We start from the raw sequence: 24,681 nt of genomic DNA, 5'->3' as shown, positions 1-24,681 counted from the left end.
CAACTCCTGTCAGTAAGCACAGGCCCCTCTGGCTGCACCCATGTTATATACGGTGTGCCATGCCACAGGCTTCCAGAGACATGCTCAAACAAAAAGCTGTTCTAGCCTGGTGCTGGCCGTTGTAATGCTATACCTTACCTAAACGTGCTCCAGCTAGATCTGCTTGGTGCTTCAACAACGGCACTTTTCATTTCACTGCTGAGCAAGCTGCTGCACATTTTTGCTGTACTCCAGTATGATTCAATGCTCTCTTGACTTTCAAAGAGCTGCTTAACAGAAAGCAACACTCAAGAAATAAACAGTCCTTGTTCACTGCCATTCTGTAACTACTCTATGCTTCAGTCTAATATATGCTAATACTTACCTGTCTACATGTACACTGCAGTTTTTCCTACAGTCAAGCATCTATTTCCCTCCCACATGCACTATTTTTTCCATTTTTTTTAAGAAAAGGGTATTTAGTTCATAAACCCTACAGACAGAAACCACCAGAGAGTCTGAAAAATGTGGGTAAGCCTCCAAGAGTTCTGATCTCTAGCCACAAATCTGGACTATTTTTGAAAGCACATCTACCTTTCTGCTATTCTTTGCCTCAAGCAAAAGCTCCAAAACCTCAGCCCCGACCCTGTGATGATGCAGCCAAAGCATGAATCAGTCCCCGCCAGTCTCTCCCCCCATGCTGGACCCCAGTCAATTCGCATATTTTCTCAGGAAGGGGTGCCTGCTTTCCTTTTAGTGTAGATGGACTGTGATCTGCTTCTGTAAACAATAAATGTCTCCGACTCCCTACAAAGCCGCTCTCCTCCTCCTCTGCTGCCTCGGCCACCTCTTCTCACCATTAGGTAGTCTCAGCTGCCACGGTGTCCCTGCTGCAGAGTGTGCTCAGAGCCTGTGAAGCACGACGTGGGACTCCCGAGGGTGTGAAACACAACCACAGGCACTGAGTGAGCACGGGAGCGCAGTAAGGATCAGCAGCTGATTTCTCAGAGATACATGTTTTCATCAAAAAGGAATAAAAGGGGAGCTGAATGAGGGGCTGCTTCATCTAGGGAGTATAGCTCGCTTTTGGAAATACTCCCAGGCTGTAGCTTTGCGATTAGATGTGCGGCCAGACGGATTGAAGGGAAAGAAACAGCATTGGCTCTCAGGTTTTTAAATAAACCCTTGCTGGAGCTAGGTAAGGGAGCCTGAATGCAAAAACCCTCCATAACTCCCTAATACTCTGGACAAAAAAAAAATGTTAACTTTTTTTACAAAGGCTAATGAACTAAGCTGCCATTTTTAAAGTACAAAGAGAACTGATGTGCAGAAAGGGGAAAGGTTTGCTATTTGCCCAGGCTCCGGAAGGTAAGGAACACAACTTCCACTCCCTAACACTTGACCTTTGCTATGGTTGCAAAGACACTGCTCTCCTTCCGTTTTCCAGATTTGATTTTTCTTTCTAAAATGCTAAGATTTTATTTTGAAGCAAGCTAGAAAAAAAGGCCATCAGAAGACACCCAGCAATGTTTCTTCCCAAATTACTCATCTCATTATTAAAGAGCCACAACATTTTCAAGCATCATTTGTGGATACACATGACTGTTACTTAGTTCTCTTTCCATCCAGCTAGAATCCACTAAACAAATAGGCAAATGCAATGTTAAGGTTGCAATTCCATCATTAACAAGCTGTTATGGCCAGGCACTAAAGCACCCTTAAAGGAATAAAATATTCTATATATATATTAGTGTGCAACTTCACCTCATTGATCCAGAATGAATTCAGGATCATGTTTTACCTGCAAATGCTGACAGAGTTCAAAGACTGGCGTGATCTATCTTTGAATCTGAGATAAGCAAGCAGATATGGACAATGTTTTTAATTCACAGACCATCACAGCAAGAGTGAGGCATGTGAAAAAGGCACACAGATATGCACAGATGACAAGACAGTTCACAAAGAGTGAGCAATCAAATCTGAGCCCTACACGTGTAATACTTCTCCCTGCTACCATCTCCCTCTCTTGGTTTGTACTGGTGGCGTTAGCGCAGAAAGACTCACTCCTTGATCCTTTTTCAGGAAATACTGAAATGTCCTCCTTCCTCTTCCAACAATGTAGCAACTAGCAAAGAACTATTGCTTTTTTTGGTAATCCATGATACAACTGATCTCAATTTAATCAATGAATCCAGGATTTAATCTATCAATCTCACCATTTGATGAACAAAAATATGACAAAAAAGAGAGTAGGTGAGCATTTCTCAGCATATTTGTTAGTAATCTCAAGGAGATTCTTCCTAGCATGGTTTGTTTTTAGAGTCACATATTGTTCCTAAGTGAAGAGTCCTTTGATGCCATTCACTTTTGATGAACTGAAGGTTATAAGGATTCAGTCATGGGATTTCTCGTAACATTAGTAGAAGAGATATAGCCAGTCTGTGGAAGGTTACTGCTCTTTGAACTCACCCCCCATGAAAGAACTGAGCCTAAAGCAATAAAACAGAAGAAATGCAGACAAGCATGATCGTTACAGGCTCATTTTCACCAGTGAAAAAGCATTTTTATTTAGGCTCTTCAATATTTGAGGCTAAAGAATCCGCTACAGACTGGCAAAGCAAAAACATGTTAAATACGACGACTTGGTTTATATGAAATACCAAACAGAATATTCACAATCTAGCTATATAGAGTTATCTAGGATTTAGAAATTTTGGGTTCTTTCCCTTCCCAAGTGAGATAGTTCTCTGTTTTTTGCATGAAAGTCTCCTATCATTGGAACACATACTATAAAATACAATGTTGGTTCAACATTGATGAGCCAATTCTATCCTGCACAGATGTTTTATTGTTCAGGATGGGAAGCAATTCACGTTTCTGCTTACCAGTGCTCTAGAAAGGACTGCTCAATCAACATTTTGTGCTACTTTTTCTTTCAAATAGACTTTGAAATTGCTAAAACTGGTATCTCAGTGCACAGTTGTCAAGCGGAATTGTATACTAAGAGAGTCAACTGTCTAAATGGCTATGCTTAATAAGGATTGGGGTGAACTGAAGAACAAAAGAGTGGTCAGCAGAAGTGTTTCTAGATGCTGCTGGCACGTTTAAACCCAAGCATTTTTACGAGAAGCAGAAACATTCTGTAGCATATTCTGGCAGATTGCCTAATTTTCAAGTAAGCAGGGACTGCATTGACTTATTAGACCCTGCCACACGCAATTTCAAAAGCAGGTGTAAAAGCAAAATATTCTATTATACAGGACTATTCTATTTTATAGTGGTCTTCAATAATAGCTGATGTGGGTTACAATACTGTAGTATATTGGGGTCAGCATCACACCTTGTTTCCCTTACCTGTTACAATTTAATTTTGTGGCTGAGTCATGCTGGAAGGACAGGATTTAGGGATGCAGATGCTGGAGTTACAACTATACTTTATAGCACTGATAGGGATCCTTGCAGATGGCTGGCCCCACTGCCCTATCCCCGACTCCCAAGTGATCAGAAAGGCATCTATTGCACAACCTGAATGCTGGTATCCTTTCTCACATGCTGGATACAGGCACGGCTATGTGACAAAATCAATGTCTCTTGTCAGTACGTGACATACGCTGATCTAGTCTTTTACCAGTAAATTACATGCCCCACCCTCCACCCCCCCACGCTTGGACATGCAGCTGTTTGTTAGATGTAATTTTGCCATTTCAGGGACATGTGCTCAGTCATACCATAAGGTAGTGAGTAAGGAGTCTTTGGGAACAACAGCGGCAGGAAATGGTTGCTGGTCAGATGAACCATGCTATTCTGGTGGGCTGGGCACGACTGACATACCGAGAAATCCCCACCTTCGCTTTGTGTAGGGCCGTTTTCCCAATGAATATTATTCCATTTCTCTTTTCATTCAGAGTACATTCACAAATGAATCACTGAATAATTTAGGTTGAAAGGGACCTCTGGACGTCATCTGGTCCAAAGTCCCACTCAAAGCATGGCCCATGTAGGTCAGGATCTCTAACTCAGTGCCTCCCACAAAGTACTTATCTGAATTAGTACAAACACAGGGAAAGCAGAAAGGCCAAACAGCAATACAATACAAAGAGGAACACAAGGCAATGTGTGTGCAGGTTTTGATGGCTTCATAGGTGCTTTGTATGAGACAAGGCCTGTGCAAGTGGGAAATACCATAAATTCTCAGTGTAATGACACTGAAACAGGGAGAAGTGTAAGAGCATTTTGCAGCTGTTTTGAAAAATGATGGACTTTTTAGTAAGTTGTCTGAAACTGATAAATTACAACTTATTTCTTCACAGCCTTAAGTATTGCTCTCCTCATCCAGGGGCCAGCAGGAAGGGAAGAGTTGGAATGGTACCGGAGAGTGGCTTGGGAGCAAAGCTCCAGTACCAGGACTTTAGCTCTTTCTCTCTTGCATATGCTTGATAATTTCCAGGTCTGGTTTGATATCTGTCGGTTAGGAGGACATACTGCAATTCCAGATAAACAGGAATCCTGAACATGAACTAACAGCTCCAACAGAAAGGCCAGTTAAGAGCATAATAGATTTGCTAATAAATGTGTGTGGTTTACTACCTGCTGGAGCACAGACCTCCCTGTGGGAACAGCATTACCAGGAAGTAGGGAACTGCCCTTATTTGCATTCAGTGCATGACAAAGGGTGAAGAGGAGGCACATAAACACATGCACACCCTGCAGACATCTCCAGTAGCAGCCCATACACAAAGAGCTCCAATCACATGGAGATCTTCTTTCACAACAGCCTTAACTCCATCTTTTAAACACTTAACAGCTCTCCAAGTGGGAAGCTAAAATAAGGCCAGCTCTTACTGGCTTCATAATTGATGCTTGCTCAGAACAGTTTAGGCACACGCTAATTAGTAACAGATCAATACGGCTTAATTAGGGAAAGTGCTGTCTTGCTGACTGCTAAATTCCTTAGTGTCCTTACATCCATAGCATCCTACTGACAGAAGAACCTTAGAGAAAAGTTCAGGTGACCAGAATAGGAATGAAATATTTAGCCTTCTATAGCAATCTGGATACATCTGGGGTTAATGACAGATACATACTATAGATGGGATGAGTCACTGGAAAATTCACCATATGCAGAGACTCTGTATCTCATTTAAACCATTCAGCACAGGTGTGAAATTCCTTCCAAAGACCACCTTGACCTGTCAGAAATTCCTCTCTTAACAAAGATGTGATCGACTCCCATATCCTGAACTTAAACTTCAGTTCTGACAGCACAGCTATGGGAATTTAAGTAAATTTGACGTTTCCATAAGCTGCGATGGTAGTAACATCAGAGCTATTCATACACCTGAATAATTTGTAAATTAAAAGCGAATTATCTTACCTGCAGTGTCAATGCTGCTCTTGCTGGACACAATTTTCAACATCATCTTCTCACTAAGTAATAAAAAGAAAAAACATAATTTTAACTTACTAACAATAAAACTGTAGTGAAGTTTATAATCAGCAAATTAAATGGCCTTGTCTAGCATACATATTTTTAATTTAAATCACCAGTAGCTTGTCAGTTGTTTTTTTTAAAATCAGCTTTTAATACAAGTTAAGCAAGGAATGGAATATAAGCAGTAGAAAGCACAGAGATGTAGCTACATTAATTCTTTTTAACACAAAGAACAGTAATGCAGTTAATCTCCATCTATCATTTGGCATATTCTTCCTCTCTGCCTAGCATTCTCATGGGGATGATAAAGATACTTAAAAATGATTGAGCATTCAGGGTTTTTTTACTATTACATTCAAATATTATTTTTGTTGATTGATTACTAAAATCATTACAGAGAAACAGATTTAATGAATTCTTTTTTTACCTAGAAGCATCTTTGCTATTACTTGTATTTGGCCCTTTAAAAAGCGCAGACTGAACAAGACCAGTTAAACTGGCAATCTGTTTCTCCATGGCTTGTATCCTCTCTCTGTAAGACAAGAGAACCGTTTGTTAAAGCCAGATATATTTGCTTTCAGACTTGTTTTTCTAGGTGAATGATTACCACAGGATTGGAAAGACACTACAGAGTTTGTGCAAAGGCCCATGGGTACCAGCTTGCATATACCTTGTTGCAGCAGCTTACCACATCTTGGTTTGGACAGCTTTTGCATGGTAACAGACAATAAAAAAAGACATCTGCTTGGTTAAAAAAGAACAAAACAAACAACCACCCAGATAATAAACTTCTAATGATCTCATGAGACAGGCACCTAAAACAGTTAATGCCTCCTGGAACTAGTGAAAATAATTTTTTTCAGCACTACATAGATCTTCTCTTTTACCTACACTGGGCCAATAGTTTTGCCTGTATATAAGGTTTCAGGATTAAAGACTTTACACTTCTTGTTACTATTTTTACTTTCCCCAAAACCAGGATTTTTGTCTGTGAAGTATTTAATCTGCCCAAGCTGACTTCTTCCCAGCCCAAATCCTTTGCACCTGACATCACAACTGTCTGCTTTGGAAAGGACAGCAATGCGACAGACGGGCACAGGACACCAAATGCAGACTGTACAGCAACATTATCATAAACCAGATTTGCTTTCATGCACGTATCCTGAGAAATTCCTAAAAAGCAGAAGAAAAGAGATGAAGAAGAACTGTAACAGGGATGGTCAGTGTTTTCCATAGGTACCATAGGCCACTAAACAACAACAATGACTTTTTTGGATAGGAAGGCTAACATTTGTGTGTTTATCTGTTTACATAAATGCTTATATTAGTCAGGTACCAGGTGACTTCCTCGGTGGGCTCCAAAACAGCCTTTTGCTCACACAGGTGCCTACTATCACATGCCAGTATGTCAATGACACACCACAACACAGACACACATCAATATGGGACCTCAGACAGAACGTTCTGAAAATGCGTCCCTATATGCCAGCAGTTAAGTGACTGGGGAGACACACAAAAGCAAATGCTAACAGCGGGCTGTGATTTTGGAAGATGACTGGGAACAAAACTTCTCAAAAAGCAAGTGACTAAGACCAGCAGCGATGACTGATGAAAGAAGATGGGACGGACACACGCAGCCCCAGACTCAGCCTGCTGCAGGGGCCATCCATCACGACTGCGGCGTCCTGGGCACGTGGGAGCAGCCGAGCTCTGGCCACCCCCAGCTCCAGTTGCTGTTTGGTGACCAAAGCAATAATGCCAATTGATAAGGGCCATTTAAACTCAAATGTAGGCACCAATACCAGGCAAAAGCAAGCTGACATGACACAAAGCGAGTAACCAGCCCAGCTTGTAGCCAGCCAGATTATCCAGGCTAATTATTTCATTCACATTCAGGGAATGAAATAGAGGTTTGCTGGGATAGCACGCAGATACCATAGCAAGGAGAGACTCCGAGACACCCAGATGTTGAGAAAACAGGGCAGCAAAACAAGTAATGAGATGCTAATAGACACAAGGAGGGAAGAAGAGAGTGCTCAGTCAGTCCCCAGCCGGCAGACGTGTTCTTACTGCGATTTAATATAGTGTGCGCGTCTTACTTTTCTGTCTTCATGTTGAAAGGTATTTTGAACGGTGATGAGAAGACTAGTGAATCTGACCTAATTCATTTCAAACCAAGAAATACGTTACAGAATTTCCACTATTATAAGTTTTAAAATAAGAAACCGGTTCAGGCTACAGTAACCTTTGGAACAAAAACAAGTACTAAAAGCCTGGGATAAATATATTCTAACAAACGTTAATGTAGCATTTTTGACACTTAATAATGAAAACATTTTTTTTTCCCAGATAATCATCACAAAACCTTCCTGGAACTAAACTCAATTGGAAGTCTATCTGTTTTACCAATTCATAAATATGATGTTTTTTCCATCCCACATTCGATAATCTGGAAACAATTTTCTGCTTCAAAAGAGATTATGGCAACACAAAGCTGATCTTGTCCTTTGCCATGAAATCTAGGAAAATATGTTGTTAAGAGGGAGAGGGATGTTCCAGAGATAGGAGATGATGAAAAACGAATGAAATACTGGAATCAATTGCACAGAGCACATTATTTTTCATATGGTAAAAGCATTAAGAATGTGAAGAATCTACATGTGCTCTGGAGTTACTCCGTTAAAGACAAGGCAGGATTTTTCCTGTAATCATTTCACTGTAATACCCAGACTCGTTATGGCCATCAGCACCAAACATTTCAAAAACAGGTGTCTGAAAGGAGGCGCCTTTTAGGCATTAAATAAAACGACCTGATTTTCGGAGACCTGGCGGTCTGACTGAAGGCAGTGGGAGGCAGCGTGCTCCAGTGCGGTCAGGGAGGGATGTGGCTGGCCTGGCAGCGGGGCTGTGACCTGGGCTGATGTGGCTGGAGGGCTGGTGGCCCAGTCCTGCTGCCCACCGCATGGCCCCAGAGGAGCAGGGACGGGCTCCACAGCCGTCTCCTTCCCCTCTGGCTTCCCTGGGAAGGGCTGGAGCAACCTCAGCTCCGGAGGGAGAAGATGAATGCTTTCTTCTGCCTGTGCCAGGCCGGTGTCTATCAGGGATGCCAGCACTGCCATGACAGTTGTACATTTTTGGTTCTCAACATTATATTCTCTACCTCTCGCTGTGCTCCCTGCTGTGGAGAGGGAAGGTGAGGGGAACAGCCTGCCCCACCATCTCTTCCTGCGCTGGGCAGGCCGGGGTCCCATGGATGGGGCAGGCTGGGGTCCCCACAGCATGGGGCAGGCTGGCACCCCAGTGACATGGGGCAGGCCAGGGTTCCCAGGGTGTGGGACAGGCCGGCACCCCGGTGACATGGGGCAGGCCAGGGCCCCCGTGGACAGTGCAGGCCAGGATGCAGAGCACTAGGAGAGAGGGCCAGGCAGAACAGAATGCAGTGGTGCCTCTTTGCCGGCGGTGGTAGCACAAGAAGGCCGAACCCCGTCTCTGTTCCCAGATTAATTTCCCAGATAAATCTGCATCTCTCCACCACCCAGGAAGAGCAGGGAGGGTCCCTTCTACAGCAGTTGGGAAAGAAATGGCTATTTTATCAGCCTGAGCACGGAAAGGCATTGTTTCGCATTGTTTTCCTGTGAATGCTGGGAGAGTCAGAGGTGGTAGCATGGTGGAGGAGGAAAGGCGGGGGCAAGGTCAGAAGTGACTCCCAGCTCTAGCAGGCCTCTCGGTCAGACTTGGCTTTGGCTTGTCACAGACTTTGGCCAGCAAACCAGGCACAAGCTGCTTGCTAGCCCTGTTCTCCCTGGCAGCCTGATCCACAGCCCTGGCCCCAGGTATGTCCAGGCACTGGGGCCCTGCCTTAGCATCTTGCTCCCCAAACTCAACAGAAGCAAAACAAGCCCTTGCTTCTCCGGGGACTGTGCACTGGGACATCAGGTTTCATCACCAGATTTCTTCCTTATAGCTTCACTGAGGTTTCATGTCATTCCCTCTACTGCAATTAACTGGACGTAATCCCAAGCAGGGTACAGCATATTGCTGAATTGGTACCCACTTCTCACAGCGATGCTATTTAAGCGTGACTTGCATGTTCCTTCCCTTTCTTAGGGACATCTTTAATACTCACATCACTGAGAAGATACTTCATACAGACACAAACTAGAACTGGGCTGTGTAACTGTTCATTCACATTCCTGTCTGACCCTAGGCTGTGCAGCGCATCATCCATTGCAGACGTACTCAAATACCAAGTCTGGCACCATGAACTAAGTGGCACACTATCCTGGAGAAAGATTTTCAGTGACTTCATATTTTAATAGTTAAACCCTGAGTGAAGTCTGTATAGTAGTCAAAAAGAGAGTCAGAGACAGGGAAAAATACATTTCTTTCTATTTTACACTATGAGAGAAATATTTCATTAGAAATTTTTTTATCTCACTGGGAAAAGAAAGGAAACAGGAGTAGGTTGTCTTTCCCAATGGCTTCCCAAGAACCAAGTGAAAGTGGCACACTCAGACTTTACCCCAAAGTCCCCCCAAAACAGCAGAGTGGATATCCTGGAAGGGTGTGAAGCAAAAAGACCAGCAGAACTCTTCTGTGCTCTGCTCTCCTCCCAGGGAAAAGATACACACAGGTGAATATTTCAGTCTTCTAAGAATAAGGTTAAACACAAACTTTCTACAGCTTGAGGCTAAAGGGAAAAGGCAAGCTCTGAAGCACTGCCAGCTGTGATACTATTTGACAACTCTTATCCAAGAGCCTGCATGTCATCTTCCTACAAACAGTTCCTCAAACAGAAGGAAGCCAAAATACAGTTCACCTTTCCTCCATCCTGTATTGGTCATTTGCATTCATCTTTTTCTGCCTGGTTATTCAACATTTTTCACAAAGGAAGATGCAATTTTGGCCCTGTGGTAAGTGTCTGAGAGGGTATATCTGCAAAGTCCACCTTTCTTACACAATTCTCAGTGCGTTGCTGATGGAGTCTCCCACTGTCCGTGGCTTTACAGAGTATGACCATTTTTTCCTAATGCATAGAGAGTCCATCCATACTTTAACATATCAAACAATAAAGTGGTTTTGTGATGGGAACAATATCCAATAACCTACATGTGGCCATTACACTTTAGTCTTGAACTGCAAGTCACGAGCCGTGAACGTGACCACATTTTTCGCTCAGTTCTGCCATCATCTTTTCTCACTAATGTGGCATAAAAAGAAGAGGACTAAAGTTGTGTTCAGGCAGAAGAGAACCACAGTACACTCCTGAAATGCTTTTGGAGGAAAAACATTCTATAGAGCTATCTTGCTATTCTAAGGATTTTATTTTAGTGAGTAGCAGCATTTACTGTATACATATTCAGCACTATCAAATAACTTAGAATTTTGCAACACAATGTGTGTTTTAAATGCAAAGAATGTAAATTAAATGGCATTTAATTTAATGCACTTTGGGGTAAACAGCTTCTTTTCCAATTTATCAACATTTAAACATCTGCTTTGCCTGTAGTAACTTCCAGAACTGTCCACCATAAGCTACATAAATGGGCCATCCAAAAATATGATAGCAAATCACTGTTTAAACAACTCATGCTCACTCACAAAAATTTACTCATTCTTCCTGTAAACCTCAGATTTAAGGGATGATGACCCCTCAAAGATGAACTGCTGCAACCTGTTACAACTTCTAATATTTTTGTGCATATGAATACTAACATATTTTATTTTTTTAAATCTCCATTAACTTGTTTCTTCTCACTGTTGTAAAGGGCTTTATATGGAACTCTTCTGGCAAATGAATTACTGTGAGAATTTACTCAATGCTTTATACCGCAGAAGTAGCTACCTTGAAAATACCCGAGGTAAAACAGATACAAGAAAGAATTACATGAAGCAATTAAATCCCCCTCAACTCTGGCTTAAATAACAGGCTTGAAGAGACTGGCTTCCGCAATGCAAAAGTAAAATGGAAACTCCAAAAGAAGAGATCGGAAATACCGGTTTTCATCTTTTGTAGACCCACATCTGCTGCAGTTAACATTCCAAAGGTAATGGACCCATTTTCTTCAACAAAACCAGGATACAGTCAATGAGAGGTCTGATCTGCTATAAGTACCCAACATATTCTGATAAAGTACATATATATCCCACTTCAGTCCCGGACTGGAAAGATTGAAGAAGAATTAACAGGGGAAGAGAGATTCAGTTAAACTTCTGGCATTGTCACTATCCATTGTAATCTTTTCTCTGACTTATACTTAAACTATACATTGTCCTGAGGTTGTGACAGTGCTACTTCAATTTCCACACAGAGATGGCACAAGAGATGTCTTCTTTGTTCTCAGCACACTCCACTAGGGACTGAAGGAACAACAGTGCTGAGGTGATGGGTTTGATGCTTGCAGGGTCCTCAGCCCACTCCCGAATGAGTGAGGATGGGGAGTCTCTCTTGTCACAGTGCACAAATGCAAAAGACCTCCCTCCTCAATATCCCCAAGGCTAACAGATACTCAGTCTGCCCTTTCGCTGCTACCCCACATCTGACACCGTCTGCATGAAGGCTGACTGAACACACCACCATTCACTTTCTGTGGCCTGGTTTTTAGGCTCTTTGCACAGTCATCAGAAAGTGGATAATGTGCAGGACAGAGCAGCATACACCTCATTTTACCATGCCTGGAAGAGGGTGAATTCTCCAATCTCCATTTCTCCAATCCCAAAATATTCTTTCTCACAGAAGCAAGCCCAGCTGTGCTGCTTATGGGTGTAAACTGTAAGTCCTACAAAACAAGGTATGGGATACCTTTCTGCTATTATATACGTCACCTTTCAGGTGTTCATAACAACCTTGTAACAATTCAGTCCCTGCTGAAGCAGGAAAAGAGCACCTCAGCCTGGATATCCTTAGTGTTCCTTGTTTAGTGTAGTATAATCTCAACAGTGTTTGCTTTCAAAGTTTATGAAATTATTACAAAGCTAAAATAAGGCTCAGAGCATTTTGTGTCTGTAGAACTCCAACCCAATTCTTAATATTGCAGTGGTTAGAAAACACACCAATTTGCATTAATTGCTTTTGGTATTTACAATTATTTTTTAAAAAGTCACACTTTCTCAAGGTTAAAAAAAACACACAAGGCATAAGGGCAGCTTTCAGAATGATTTTTTCAGTGCCATGTGGCTAATACACACCATGCTGAATTTTAAGGTCATGTATTTATTTGGAAGTGTAATTATGCAAATGCTATTTTCATCACTGTAAATATATTCTTGGACCAGGACTAAAAATCCTGGTGCAGAGCTCCCCTTAAGGAGCTGCAGAACTATCTGTACAGTTGCTCTTTATATATTCACAAACACACAGCCTTGTGCATATCTGTGTAGCTGAGTGAACAGATGAGATGCCCAGAGGGGAGAGAAAAAGTTGCACAGACTGGAAAGTTGTTGGTGTCCTCCCTTATTTTCAACCCCGTAACATGAACCCTGTAAAATTTTCGATCTGAAAGCTATCTCTTGGATTAGAATTGGCAAATATAGCTTGAATTATTTCCTAGTTTTAATAATGGAAGCTTGAAATGAAATTTCAGGTGCTTGTATCCTTTTCTTGGAAATAAATAGATACAAATCAGGTTTCACTGACCCTAGATTGTAATATGCCCTAACTCATACCCTTGTGTTAACATAACTACCAAGCTATAAGACTGTAATTTTTGTGGATGGCTGATTTTCTTCCGTCCTCCATTTTCTCCCCACCAATGGACACCACAACACACAACACATTCTTTTTTCTGGCCAAGCGTGGTCAGAGGCAACTAATTGTTGAGCAAGTTGCTCAGGTGGAAGGGAAGTTTGGGGGCTATATGAAGCTCTGTATCTCCCCAGTGGTTCAGGCAGTCAGCAGTTACCTTTGGCCTCTGTGAGCTCAGCATTTTCCAGCTATTCATCTTCACTTCCCTAAAGAGCTCTATAAAAGTTAACAGCACAAACAATACGCTAGAGATTAGCGCAACTCATACAAATACACAGCAACCGACTGGCAGTGTAATGATTTTTCTCTACTAGGGCAGGGTCTATGGTAGGAGAAGCCTTCACAGACCTTTGCATAAATCTGGTCCTTAAAAACACAGGAGAGATCATTGTCATCATCGTCAGTGCACAAAAGTTAACAACAGTTAGGTCACCAACTATTTGTGATGCTGGAAAAATCAGCATTCGTGTTTCAATTTCTTCCCTGGGACAGACTTGCTCTTCTCAGCAGTTTCCCCTCGAGGAACATTATTATAAACAACTGTCTTATTTTTATGCAAATTCATGTTTTACAGGAGATAAGACAGTAATGATAAATTCTTCCCATTTCCTAACACTAGATGAGAAAAACTCCACTCCATAAAGAACCAAAATTGTAATATGAGAGTGTCATTCTTAACGGGGGTGAAATATATTCCCTTATTAGCAGGAATAGAACATCATTTGTTCTTGTAACATGATCTGGTTGTCTGGAAAGAAAAATCCTAGTTAATCATTTTATTTTATTATATTTTTTCCAATGACTGAAATTTACACAAATGAAAATAACTAGGGATTCATCATGGGTTGACAATACTTTCAGATTAATAACGGGTGGTGTCGCATCTCCTCTAAATTACTAACTACCTTGACAGACAGCTAATAAACACTGCAGCCCAGTGCAGCAGCCTCCTACACATTACATTGTCCCCTGGGTGTTAAACGACACAAGATGTGCAGATTAGGAACGTTTCTCATTTGCATAAATTAAGCCCCGACCCTGCCTTACCTTGTCTCCTTGTCCTTGGGCATCGCAGGTGACCCATAGCCAAAAGCCTGCTTGTCAACTGGAGAGGGCACCACCTCGGCCATGCCCGGGAGGCCGAGGGCACTCCGTGCTTTCGCGTCCACAAACACAGGCGGTCCCGGCTCTTTTTTGAAGGACTGGCGGCTGGGGGAAGACCTGTCAGGCTGGATGGTGTGGGGGGGAATGTGAGCGCTATGGTGAGGATGAATATCAATCATTCTCATGTCAGCAACCCTGTGGGGTGAGGCAGGAGGCGTTTTAGAGCCGAGAGTGGGCAAATGGCTCTCCGGGTACTTTCGTGACTTTTGTCTGTACAAGGACTGCTCCAGCATTTCAGGCTGCATAGAGGGGTTGCAGTAAGCGCTTGATGACCTCATGGCACTGCGATGGTAGGCTACAATGTGATCAGGGACATCGAGGGGGTGTCCGGAGTGGGGTGCAGCCACACTCATCCTCCCCTCATGAAACAAGTAGGGGTCACCGTACAGACCTTCATTTCGGATCAGGGCAAGGTTTTTGTTACTCATGTCCTCATCTGGCTTCACGTCCCGTCTCTCCAAAATGGCGCTTGGGCTGGGCGATATCGAGCGCGAGGCTGGCACGCTGGAGAGCCGGTCCCTGGGGATGGTGGCGTTGCCTGGCACACCCATGGGCCGGCCCCCGCCGTAGGGAATCCTGGACGGAGAGGGAGGCATGGAGTGGGGCACCGGGGTAGAGGGCGGAGAGCTGGGCATTGCGTGCGGAGGGTGCGTGGCAGATCCGGGGCGGGAAGCACTTGGGCCATCTCGGCCTGTATAAGCGATTTCCCTCTGCATCTGGAAAGAAAAGGAAAAACATATGAGATATAAAATTACTGAATGAGCAAAACATGATGTGGGTTGTGACAACCTTGACATCTACAGAAAAAAAAGGGAAAAAACCCAAACCCTCAAGACCAAATAATTTGTCATCTGCATAAATAAAACACTTTGGGAGCTCAGTGCCTAAAGAAAAGAACAACTATAAACAGCAATAAAATGGGCTGCATATTAAAGGAATATGAGAGTTTTAAAAACGCTTTTACTTACGCAAATACCATCTTACCCTAATCTGATATTCACAGCTACCAAAACTGAAATCAGGGGTTTCAGCGCCAGGTGTTCTAAGCACATGTAGCCAGTGACAGACTTAAACAGTTTATTGATCAGACACACAGGCTAGAGTTCACTGATTCCAAACCAGGAAGAAAATGCTGATGGTCTGGCATCACAAACACACCTGAAGTCCTTAGACAAGAAAAATAAATATTACAACTAACTGGCCATTTGCTTCAGTGCAGGATTTAGCCTTTTGCTAATAACTTGATGTGGTCTTTATTACGCAAAGGATACACAAAGCATAGGAGAACAACACACACAAACATTTATTGACTGTAACACAGTCAAGTTGCATGAAAACAGTTTGACCCTATAAAACATGTGCCACGGGTTTCCTTCATTGCAAAGATAACAGTGCTTCAGACAGTTTGTGGAGCATGCACTCAGAAAGTCACCGAACGTTTTATCATAGTTATGTAAGGAGCAGCAGTAACTGCCAGCAGTAAGGAATGAGCAAGCAAGGAAAGGAAAGGGATAACTTTCATACCAATGTATTAGTGCTTTGTTAACAGAGGCCTTGGCAAAAATCTGGAATGGATACATGTGCTTCTGAGACTGTAGCATCTCACTCTGCCAAGCAATGACCTCTCTAGATGGCTGAACACTGTCAATGACAGACAGGAGAAATTCTCCCTCTAGCAAGCATCATGTGCCTGCTCTGGTGCCGTTAGGGTAAGGTGGATAAACAGGGAGATGAAAAAATCAGCTGGGTTCCACCAACTACATAAGAAAAAAAATTACAGCTTCTAAAATTTGTGTTGGCAATTTCAGCTTCCCTCTCCATCACTTCCAAGGGATTGTAGGAAACTGAGCATCACCAAGCCTGACTACACGTTCCTAAAGTTACAGAGCACACACTAATGTGCAGTGGAAGTTGCTGATTTGAAATCTTCACCATTTTTCTCCCCTCTCTCTCCTTGCTTTGACAATGTGACTGGATTCATTGCAGTTACACTGATCCACGGCTGATGAAGCAAGAAATTATATTCTATTCCTGCCCCACCACAGGTTTTTCCACTGGTAAGGGAATTGCGATGGCGGTATATAAACAATAGCTGTTCTCATCACGGCAGGCTCTGCACTTGGGAATTACAAATGATGTTCCCCAGGGCCAGAGATCAAAAGTCTGGAGTATCAGGTATCAGAAAGAAGAAAGGAGATAACCTGATTGTGGCAGCAGCAATAATAAATAAGTGTAACAGAACAAAGGCGCGCGCTGGGATGGGTCATAAATGAGCCAGACAAAAGTCATCAAGCCAAAGGGGAACATGGGATAATTTTTTCATTTGCACAGAGAATTACTGTAGTCTGGAATTTAAAATAAAATATAACTAAACAGTATTAATAAAATTATCAGTGGGCATTCAACATAGTTTTCTATCGGCTTGAAGAAATACTGCAACGTACTGAGCCGTATCGTGCGTTCACACTTGACCTGGGCCAACAGAACAAAAAGACTCCTACTGACTTGAGCAGCTTTGGGATCATGCCTCCAGGGATAGCCGCAGATGTTTTGCACTGAGAAAAGAGACCAGAGAAAGAAAATCCTCCTTGGTTTCTACTGTACAAGCTATACCATGCCCTGTTTAGTTGCTTCAGCTAAAGCTACAACAGATGCAATAGTATCTGGCACAGAAACCATAGACACCTGGATACGATGGGTTGCAGTGAGAGGAAAATTCCAATGTTGCCTTGTAGAGAGGAGAAAATTTCCATGGGAAGCTTTGAAACCAACAGGTTTAAATTCCTATTTTCCACCTGAACGTATTGCCATACGTTAAGATGGAAATGAGGAGTTCAAATACGGGGCTGAGCTATTGCACAAAACCCTGTGTCTGAGTATTGACGTATATCATGCTATTTACTTTTGCTTTAAAATAGCACTTGGAGTACACAGCCTGAATCAAGACCCCACTGGGCTGGGCAGGGCACAAACGCCCGGGCAGACAACCCCTTCCTGAAAAGTTCACTTTCTATTTTAAGCCATGACTCAGCCCCTGGGTGGAGCGTGCAGAAGGGGAGAGCAGTCGGAGCCACAGAGTCCAGGGTGCCCAGGGCAGGTGCACTGGGGCGTGTGGGCTGGGAAGGGACACGAGCTGGTGACCAGGAGCCAGGCAGCCTTACTGACTGGATTACAGCGTCTTCTGCCACCTGGTCGATATTTTGTCTCTTTCCACTTTTCTCTCTTCTCCAAAATCTCCAGGTTCTTCGCTAATGGCAACTTTAAAAATGTGAATGATGGTCTCTCCTTGCTTCTCATCTATACATCTTTTGTGTGACATTCAAGGCACACTACTCTCTCTCATATATACCCCACTTTCTGTGCTGTTTTTCTTCTTCTGTCCTCCACCACAAAACCCCCACGTTGCTCAATGAAAACACATACTGGAATATGCAAGGCTGTCTTGAGCCACATGTTCTTGGACTTCAACTGCATGACCCAGGGACAGAGAAAGAGGATATTGGGCTTATCTGAGCCTCTAAATACTAGGTGCTATCGCAGCCAATTGCTTTGAGGGCAAAAGGAAGAAGATTATTTAGTGCAAGCATAGGATCATGTGCTTTTCGACTGCAGCCATGTAATACGTTTGCCTGAGGGTGTGGTTTTCTTTAGCACATAGGTCTTATTGTTCTTACTGCCTGTAGACTTTACATCCTTGAAATAGAAACTTGTTTTGTCAATCCGTAGGTTAAAGTATGGCAAACAGCTAGCAACAATTTCTGTATAAAACATTTGAGGGGAAAAGGCATCACTAAGAATCTTTCGCTTTCTGTAGAAAAAAAGATCACACCACATTTAAACACCTCCTGTGGAGATTTTTAGTCAGTCTAACAGTACTTAAGTCTGTAACATACAGATTTGGAATTTTTTTAAAACAGAGCAATAGAGACACTGAAGAGTGTCTCTATATACTGAATAGTGAACATAACATAAAACCAGTTATGTTCTTTATTTCAAAACTAGTTGGCATACTCAACAACTTGCTTTATTTTGAATATGACTATATGCAGAAAGGTAGCAAACCAGCTATCCATCTACCCAAATGGATGACCTTATAAAGAGTCTTGCTCGTGGTAGCTCACATAAAGGGTGGGCAGACCCAGCATCTCTGCATACAGCAGAATATAAAGCTTGTGGCAGCTCCTGGCCTCTCGAATAGCACGGCTCCCCTGAAAGAAGGGCAGAGTTGTGGTATCATAAGCCTTATGGATAGCAAAGAGCAAGCTGCTATTCAGTGGTTCAACAGCTGGTGATTTCTGCAGTACAATCCAGTCTGTCTTGTTGTCCATCAGGACCAATACAACACTATGCTGCTCTTTATTCTAAATTTGTTAGGACTGTCCTGTCTCATAGGTCACTCTTGTGGTCTGTCCTGACATGGGCATCTCGTAATGAAGAAACTATCCTTACTTCTGTCTCTCCAGCTGCCTCAACACATCATTTGCACCTGTGGCACACACCAGACGGGGCATGTGGAGCCGTGCCTGCACGTACACCAGGGCAATGCCAGCTAGCAGTAAGCACTAAGCCTACCACTGATTCATCGGCACCACACCAACGCTTCACCTCATCACGCAGCTGGATACCAGAGGTGCAGCCTGACTCACGCCATTATCTGCTAACATCTCATAGCAAAACACGGGCAAAGGGAAAAGGAGGCCAGAGTTTCTGACCTGGCAGCCCTTCCCGTTGCTCTCCCAGGCCTCGTCTACGTCAACAGAGAACACGGCAACTGGCTTTGCCCCAAGGATTTCAGCCTGCCAAAATACCTACATGGAGCATGTTCCCTAGATGGAGCTCATCCACGCACCCACTTGGAGACACCCTGGAGTTCTCAGCAGACTCCATTAATCACCTCTCAGGCATGTGAAGCTATTACTTTTATTACTCTCCCATTGACACCCTGCATTTTCCTGTGGAAACTGCACCTATGCTCCCCAAGCTGGCTCACCCAACAGTAAACAGAGGACACCCGCAAAGAATTTTATAAAGAGCTTGGAGAGTCTTTGATGAAAAAGCTACAGAAATGCTAAGTACTGATACAATACTGATAAATTCATGTGTCTGTAAAGAGGCCTTTTATGGAAATTGCTCACCAGAAGAAAATCCTCTAAAAAGTGAGGCAATTCTTCACTTGTCTAATCAGGAAAGACTTAATTAAAGAACCCCAAATCCAACAGCAATGCAATCCATTAGTTTGTTCTTTCCTCATAAAAATAAATTGACAGCTTTACTGTACTAGTTGTCCAAAAACCTCAGTTTAATCAGTAGTTGCACTATATGATATCACTTCTGTCATGACTGATCTTTCATTCAGGTTGGATTTGGACAGCTGAAAGCATAAATCCGCTTTTGCAAAAAACTTGTCATATACGGCTTTAGTATTTCTAAAATAATATAATTTACAGTAAGAAACAGCACACTTGAAAATTACAGAATTGGTAAACAGTCTGAAAACGAAATTTTTTAAGGATCTGTACCGTGACTATCTGTCTGAAGCCAAATCCTTATGCTATCAGACATCACTGAGAGGTTGTCACACTTGTCTGTTCTTGCCTTCTCATAGCATACCTTTTAATTCCTATAAATTTCCCCATTCTATTGGGTCATTACAGAAAAAAACCAGGCTGGCTGCAGCTGTGGGTTCCTCCAGCTGCCCAATGCCATACTTGAAAACTGCAAACACATTAGCATAATTTTTAGCTTTTTCCGGTCAGGAACTTTCCAATGAAAAATACTTTCAGCAGACAAGGCTAATCCAAAAGAGCTGAAACATTTGGTAAATACATCAGTAAAGACAAAATTTGGAAAAAAACCACCCAGCAGATTTCAGTCAAACACTGACATTATTTCTTATCAGACATCCCTGGAGTGCTCTGGAGCTTTGGCTTTCCAGATTCATAGACCTGGGGCAACTTGGTCAAAGTCTGCCCTGGGGTAGGGACCCTAGCTCTTCCATGGTCTCTTCAGCAGAGCGGGTACTTGGTAGTTTTGGGGTGATCTTCTAGAACAAGTAGTAAGACATGCCAGGGGTTTCAATGTCCATCACTCCTGAGCAGTGCTTCCAGACTAGAAGTTTATTTGGCAATTTTGGCTAAGAATGGGCCCCCTGATACCGAAGAGAGAGTTGAGACCATGAAACAGCTGACCTAGGCTAAGTTGGAGACCTGGCCTCAGCTGAGTCTGGCCCCACAGTACAGGGCTCTAGGAGCTGCCAGGGTTCACAATTGTTTTTCATTATGGGAACCACATGCTGGTAAAATAAAACTGATTTCAAATGTTTAAACTTCCCATGAATGTGGAACTCCAAGACCCAGCTAGCTGTTCCTAACATGTCCCACATATTTCCATTGTTTTTTCCTGGATAATTTTCCAGACAAGGAGTTGCAGAACCCCCTGAGAAATCTCAGCATTTATTATAATTAACTTCCCATTCTTAGCATGCATCTAGGTTTCAGTTCTTTAGCTCCTTTTGCACAGTTTTGGTATATGCCCAGCTGTAAAATCTCTGTATTACAGTGAAAGAAGAGTTGAGCTAAAAGCTCAGAACATCTATGAAACTGTAATTTTCTGGTTCTAGTGACTGACTACACCACAACAGAATATTTAATTGGACATACATGGATACGGCAAGAGAATCACTGGGTTTTTCTTCTTCCATTTATGCTCTTAATTCTATGGTTTTTCTTTCCCTCAATCAACAATGCTGCAATCAGCCAATATAAGATGTTTCTTAGGATGAGCCTGTGATGCTAAGTGATGGTGAATCCACCCACTCCTCCAGTTTCTGTGTTCATAGACTTTTTTTTGCCAGGCTCAGCTGTCTAGAAGCTGACATGAACAAAATAGGAGAACCAGATGATGATGTTCACTATCCTAGGAGGTGGAATTCAGAGCACATAAACATGACCCTCCAGAAAGGAGGTATCCTGAGTGAACCTTAATCAGGTGTCATCTCCATACTACTCAATATCACTGCGACATCCAGTCTCCATACCTTTCTGCCAGTTGTGCAGGTGTACACAAAGGTTATGGCATAAGCACTGTTTCATCCTCAAGAGCAGAATTTTTAGGATACCATATTGCAACTGCCCATACACTGGCTTGAAGCTCAGCCACAGCATCACTTCCCTTTCCATGCCATAGAGCATCAAACACAATATTATTGTCCCTTATTTTATATATATATCTTTAATGCACAGTTGTGCATGAAGCCAGTCCCTACAGCAATCCAAATGTTTTACCTCAAGGTATTTTACATGTCTCAGTATGTCCTTTTATATCCCTGACTACATATAAACTTAATTCATACCATATCCTAAAGCTCCCATGGGGAAAACAAAGAATACCTAGTTCACTTTTTACTGAATGTAAAACAGATCCATAAAATTCTAAGCTAACCACAAAACAAATTTAATGGTAATATCAAAAATAATGTTTGATTGCTTCACCTTGCCTTTAAGTCAATGTGCATGCTGAAGATGGATCATGCAAACAAGCAGAGAGGAGAGTTTCAGACCAAATCCTACACAGTCTGCTCTTTCAGGCATAATTTCTTCAGCTATCCTGATGCTACTCTGAGTATTTGTTTCTACAATTAAAACCAGTAGCACTCTTATCACACTCTTAGACAACATTGCTACCTACGGACAAATAAAACAATCTTTGATAAGATTTTTGCTCTGAAATAATTAAAGCCACTTACTGTTACTTAAGGAAATCACTTGTATGGCTACAGCAGTGAGATGAACATTTGGTTCCACTTCTTCTAATAAAGCACTTTTCGTTTTCAGCCTTGAATCGAAATCCTCAGTCTACGGTATAATATTTTGTATATCCATGCCTTCTGGGAAAAGGTTTTGAAACAGTAAAAATGTTCCTTGTTCCCTCTGCTCACAACAGGGGCAGGCCATCTTGCTTTACCCGGTCATCTAAGTAATGCTGCCTCAATAGATTGAAGTACTTTTCCACATGACAAGCCTGCAATTTCTCCTCCCCTTCAAAATTAGTCACTAAATAACCTCCTTGGCATGTCACCCAGTCACAAACTGTGCAACACTATGTGATTCAATCGCTCAACCATTTTTTAATGTGTGCCTATAAGATGTATAGAAAGAGAGTAACATTATGGAATGAAGCACAAGAGAGACTCACAAAGGGGAAAGCCATAAATAAAATAGTGAGTAACCTCCATTTAGGCAAGAGTGCATTTCAAAGGCAACAATATGAAACACGTACATATTAATTCCCCAATAGGTGAAGACCTCCAATTATTTAGCGAATCCAGTACATAGAATTCTAGAAAAAAACACAGCAGTTATAAACCTCAGAAGCTTTTCACATACTCAGATTGGTAGTGACATTTGGTAGAAGGAAGTGCAAGCCCCTCCCGTGGAGGAGGCTGTCTACTCATTAACCAGGCACCTGAGCCGCTTGGCTAACCTGAACTTTGGGGCCCCCATAAATCAATCTCCTTGTTATCTCTGCAGCACACCACACTAGCCATTATAATTAGGGTTTTTTTTTTTTAAAAAGGGCACAATAGAGAAGGCAAATGTAAAAAAAAAAATTAGAACAGAAAGGATGCTTCCCTCCCTTTCATCACCTCACCCCAAAAGACCATAGAATATAGAAAATATCTTCTTAAAAATACAGTATTTACAGTCTAAAAGAGATGGCACTTAAATGTCATAGGGGAAAATCTCATGACACAAGCACTTTCCAGTCCTGCAGTTATCTTCTGGTTTGGGGGGTTGGGTTTTTTGCTGTTGGTTTGGGGGTTTTTTTGCTTGTTTTTGTTTTTATGCAAGTAAAAAATTGCCTATATCATCATGACTGGCATTCAAAAGAATCAAAATACAATTTAAGCACATGACCATGAGCTAATATCACTGTAAAGAACCAGTCATAACGGGACCTTACTGGAGTAACATTTCTGTTTCACAGTACTGCCCTCAGTCTCTCAGCCATTAGTGAGGGAGGCATCCCTCATTTCCACTACAGAAGGGCAATCTGACACAAAGTATTTAAGTAACAGGACAAAGATCAGAGCCAATCTGATAGCCAAAACTAAAAATCCAGGTGTGCCACCCCTTACTACACCCAGCCCAACAGCAGAGAAGTCCTCCAGCTTTGTAGACAGCTGCTGTGCATTCTGCTTCGTAACGTACATTGTAAATCTGTATGCCATTACTGGTCTTGACCAGAACTTCACAAAATTTATATGTAGTGTAATATAAACAGTCTTTTCAGAAATGTAAAAAATACTCATTTTGTCTTAAATGTTTAGTTTTCAGTTTCACTGTAAAATATTTTAAAATATTATTTTCATTAAATATTTGCACTAGAACTATAATAAAGTATTATTATGGCATGGAAACAATGTTAAACCTATTTATTTTTATTTCAAATTTAATCAGTCAAGGCTTGTTTCTTGCAGTATAGGAGTAAAGCAGTATTTACCATTGAAGCATCTGGTTTATATTTGGCAGGTTTAACTAACCAGTCAAGCATCCCCTTTTAATGAATGGATGTATATACTTGACCTAGTTAAAAAGCTGCTTAGGTCTGCTGACCAACCAGACTCAAAAACACCAAGAGTAAAAAATACAAGCAAATTATCCTAGTACACTTTTATGCCACACATGCTTTCCAACAGTTGCAGAGTATATTCTTCCATCCATGTTCTTCCTTACAGGCTAACAAATCTGGAGTGAGAAATCACATTATTATGCTAATATGCAGGATAGAAAAGACCACTGTATTTCACTGCAGTTTCTCTGCAATGAATTGCAAGCTGGTAGGATGCACATTTTCAGTAATTGGACTCTAGCATGATAAAGTATATCCCAGAACATCAGACATACTATAACTAGTTCTCCATACATCTGGCACTATATGCAAGAGTCTTCAAGTATGTCTGATGCATACGAAAAGTTTTTCATGAGAGGAATGAATCTTCTTTTAATTTTAAAATACATCAGGCACAACATCATAAATATTGCACAGATATATCATAACCAAGGCTGTAATTTAATTTGTAGGTTCTAACAATGCATACAAACCATTCAAGCATCACTTTCCATTTCAATTACTTTATCAGAGCCCTCAAGCCTTGTCTAACTTGCTATGTATTATCCCGTGTTTAATTACTTGCCATATATTTGTTTATAACGCGCTGTACAGAACAAGAGTTCCTTTTCAGTTAACCCCCTGTATAAACAAAGGGCATGCCCCTAAGAGGTGCAACACCCTATGCTTCACTGAGATCAAGCCTGGAAGTTTAGGTTAGCTTATTACTTTAAAATCAATGTTAATGCCTATG

At 42.0% G+C, this 24,681-nt stretch overlaps 1 protein-coding gene across 2 annotated transcripts in view; it reads right to left on the bottom strand.

Moving 5' to 3' along the window:
* The window catches only part of KIAA1217 (KIAA1217 ortholog), a 184,940-nt gene that overhangs the window by 37,268 nt on the left and 122,991 nt on the right, over positions 1-24,681 (bottom strand). Inside the window, exons 6-8 of one of the 2 annotated variants that reach the window (XM_050891504.1) lie at positions 14,202-15,034; positions 5,838-5,942; positions 5,354-5,406 (exon numbers count right to left, since the gene is read on the bottom strand). In XM_050891504.1, the coding sequence (XP_050747461.1) occupies positions 5,354-5,406; positions 5,838-5,942; positions 14,202-15,034 (991 nt within the window). The remainder of the gene's footprint in view (positions 1-5,353; positions 5,407-5,837; positions 5,943-14,201; positions 15,035-24,681) is intronic. The other variant, XM_050891505.1, reaches the window with a different exon arrangement.

The sequence above is a fragment of the Gymnogyps californianus genome, chromosome 2, assembly GCF_018139145.2.
Source record: "Gymnogyps californianus isolate 813 chromosome 2, ASM1813914v2, whole genome shotgun sequence".
NCBI lineage: Eukaryota > Metazoa > Chordata > Aves > Accipitriformes > Cathartidae > Gymnogyps > Gymnogyps californianus.
This window is presented reverse-complemented; position numbering and strand designations above follow the sequence as displayed.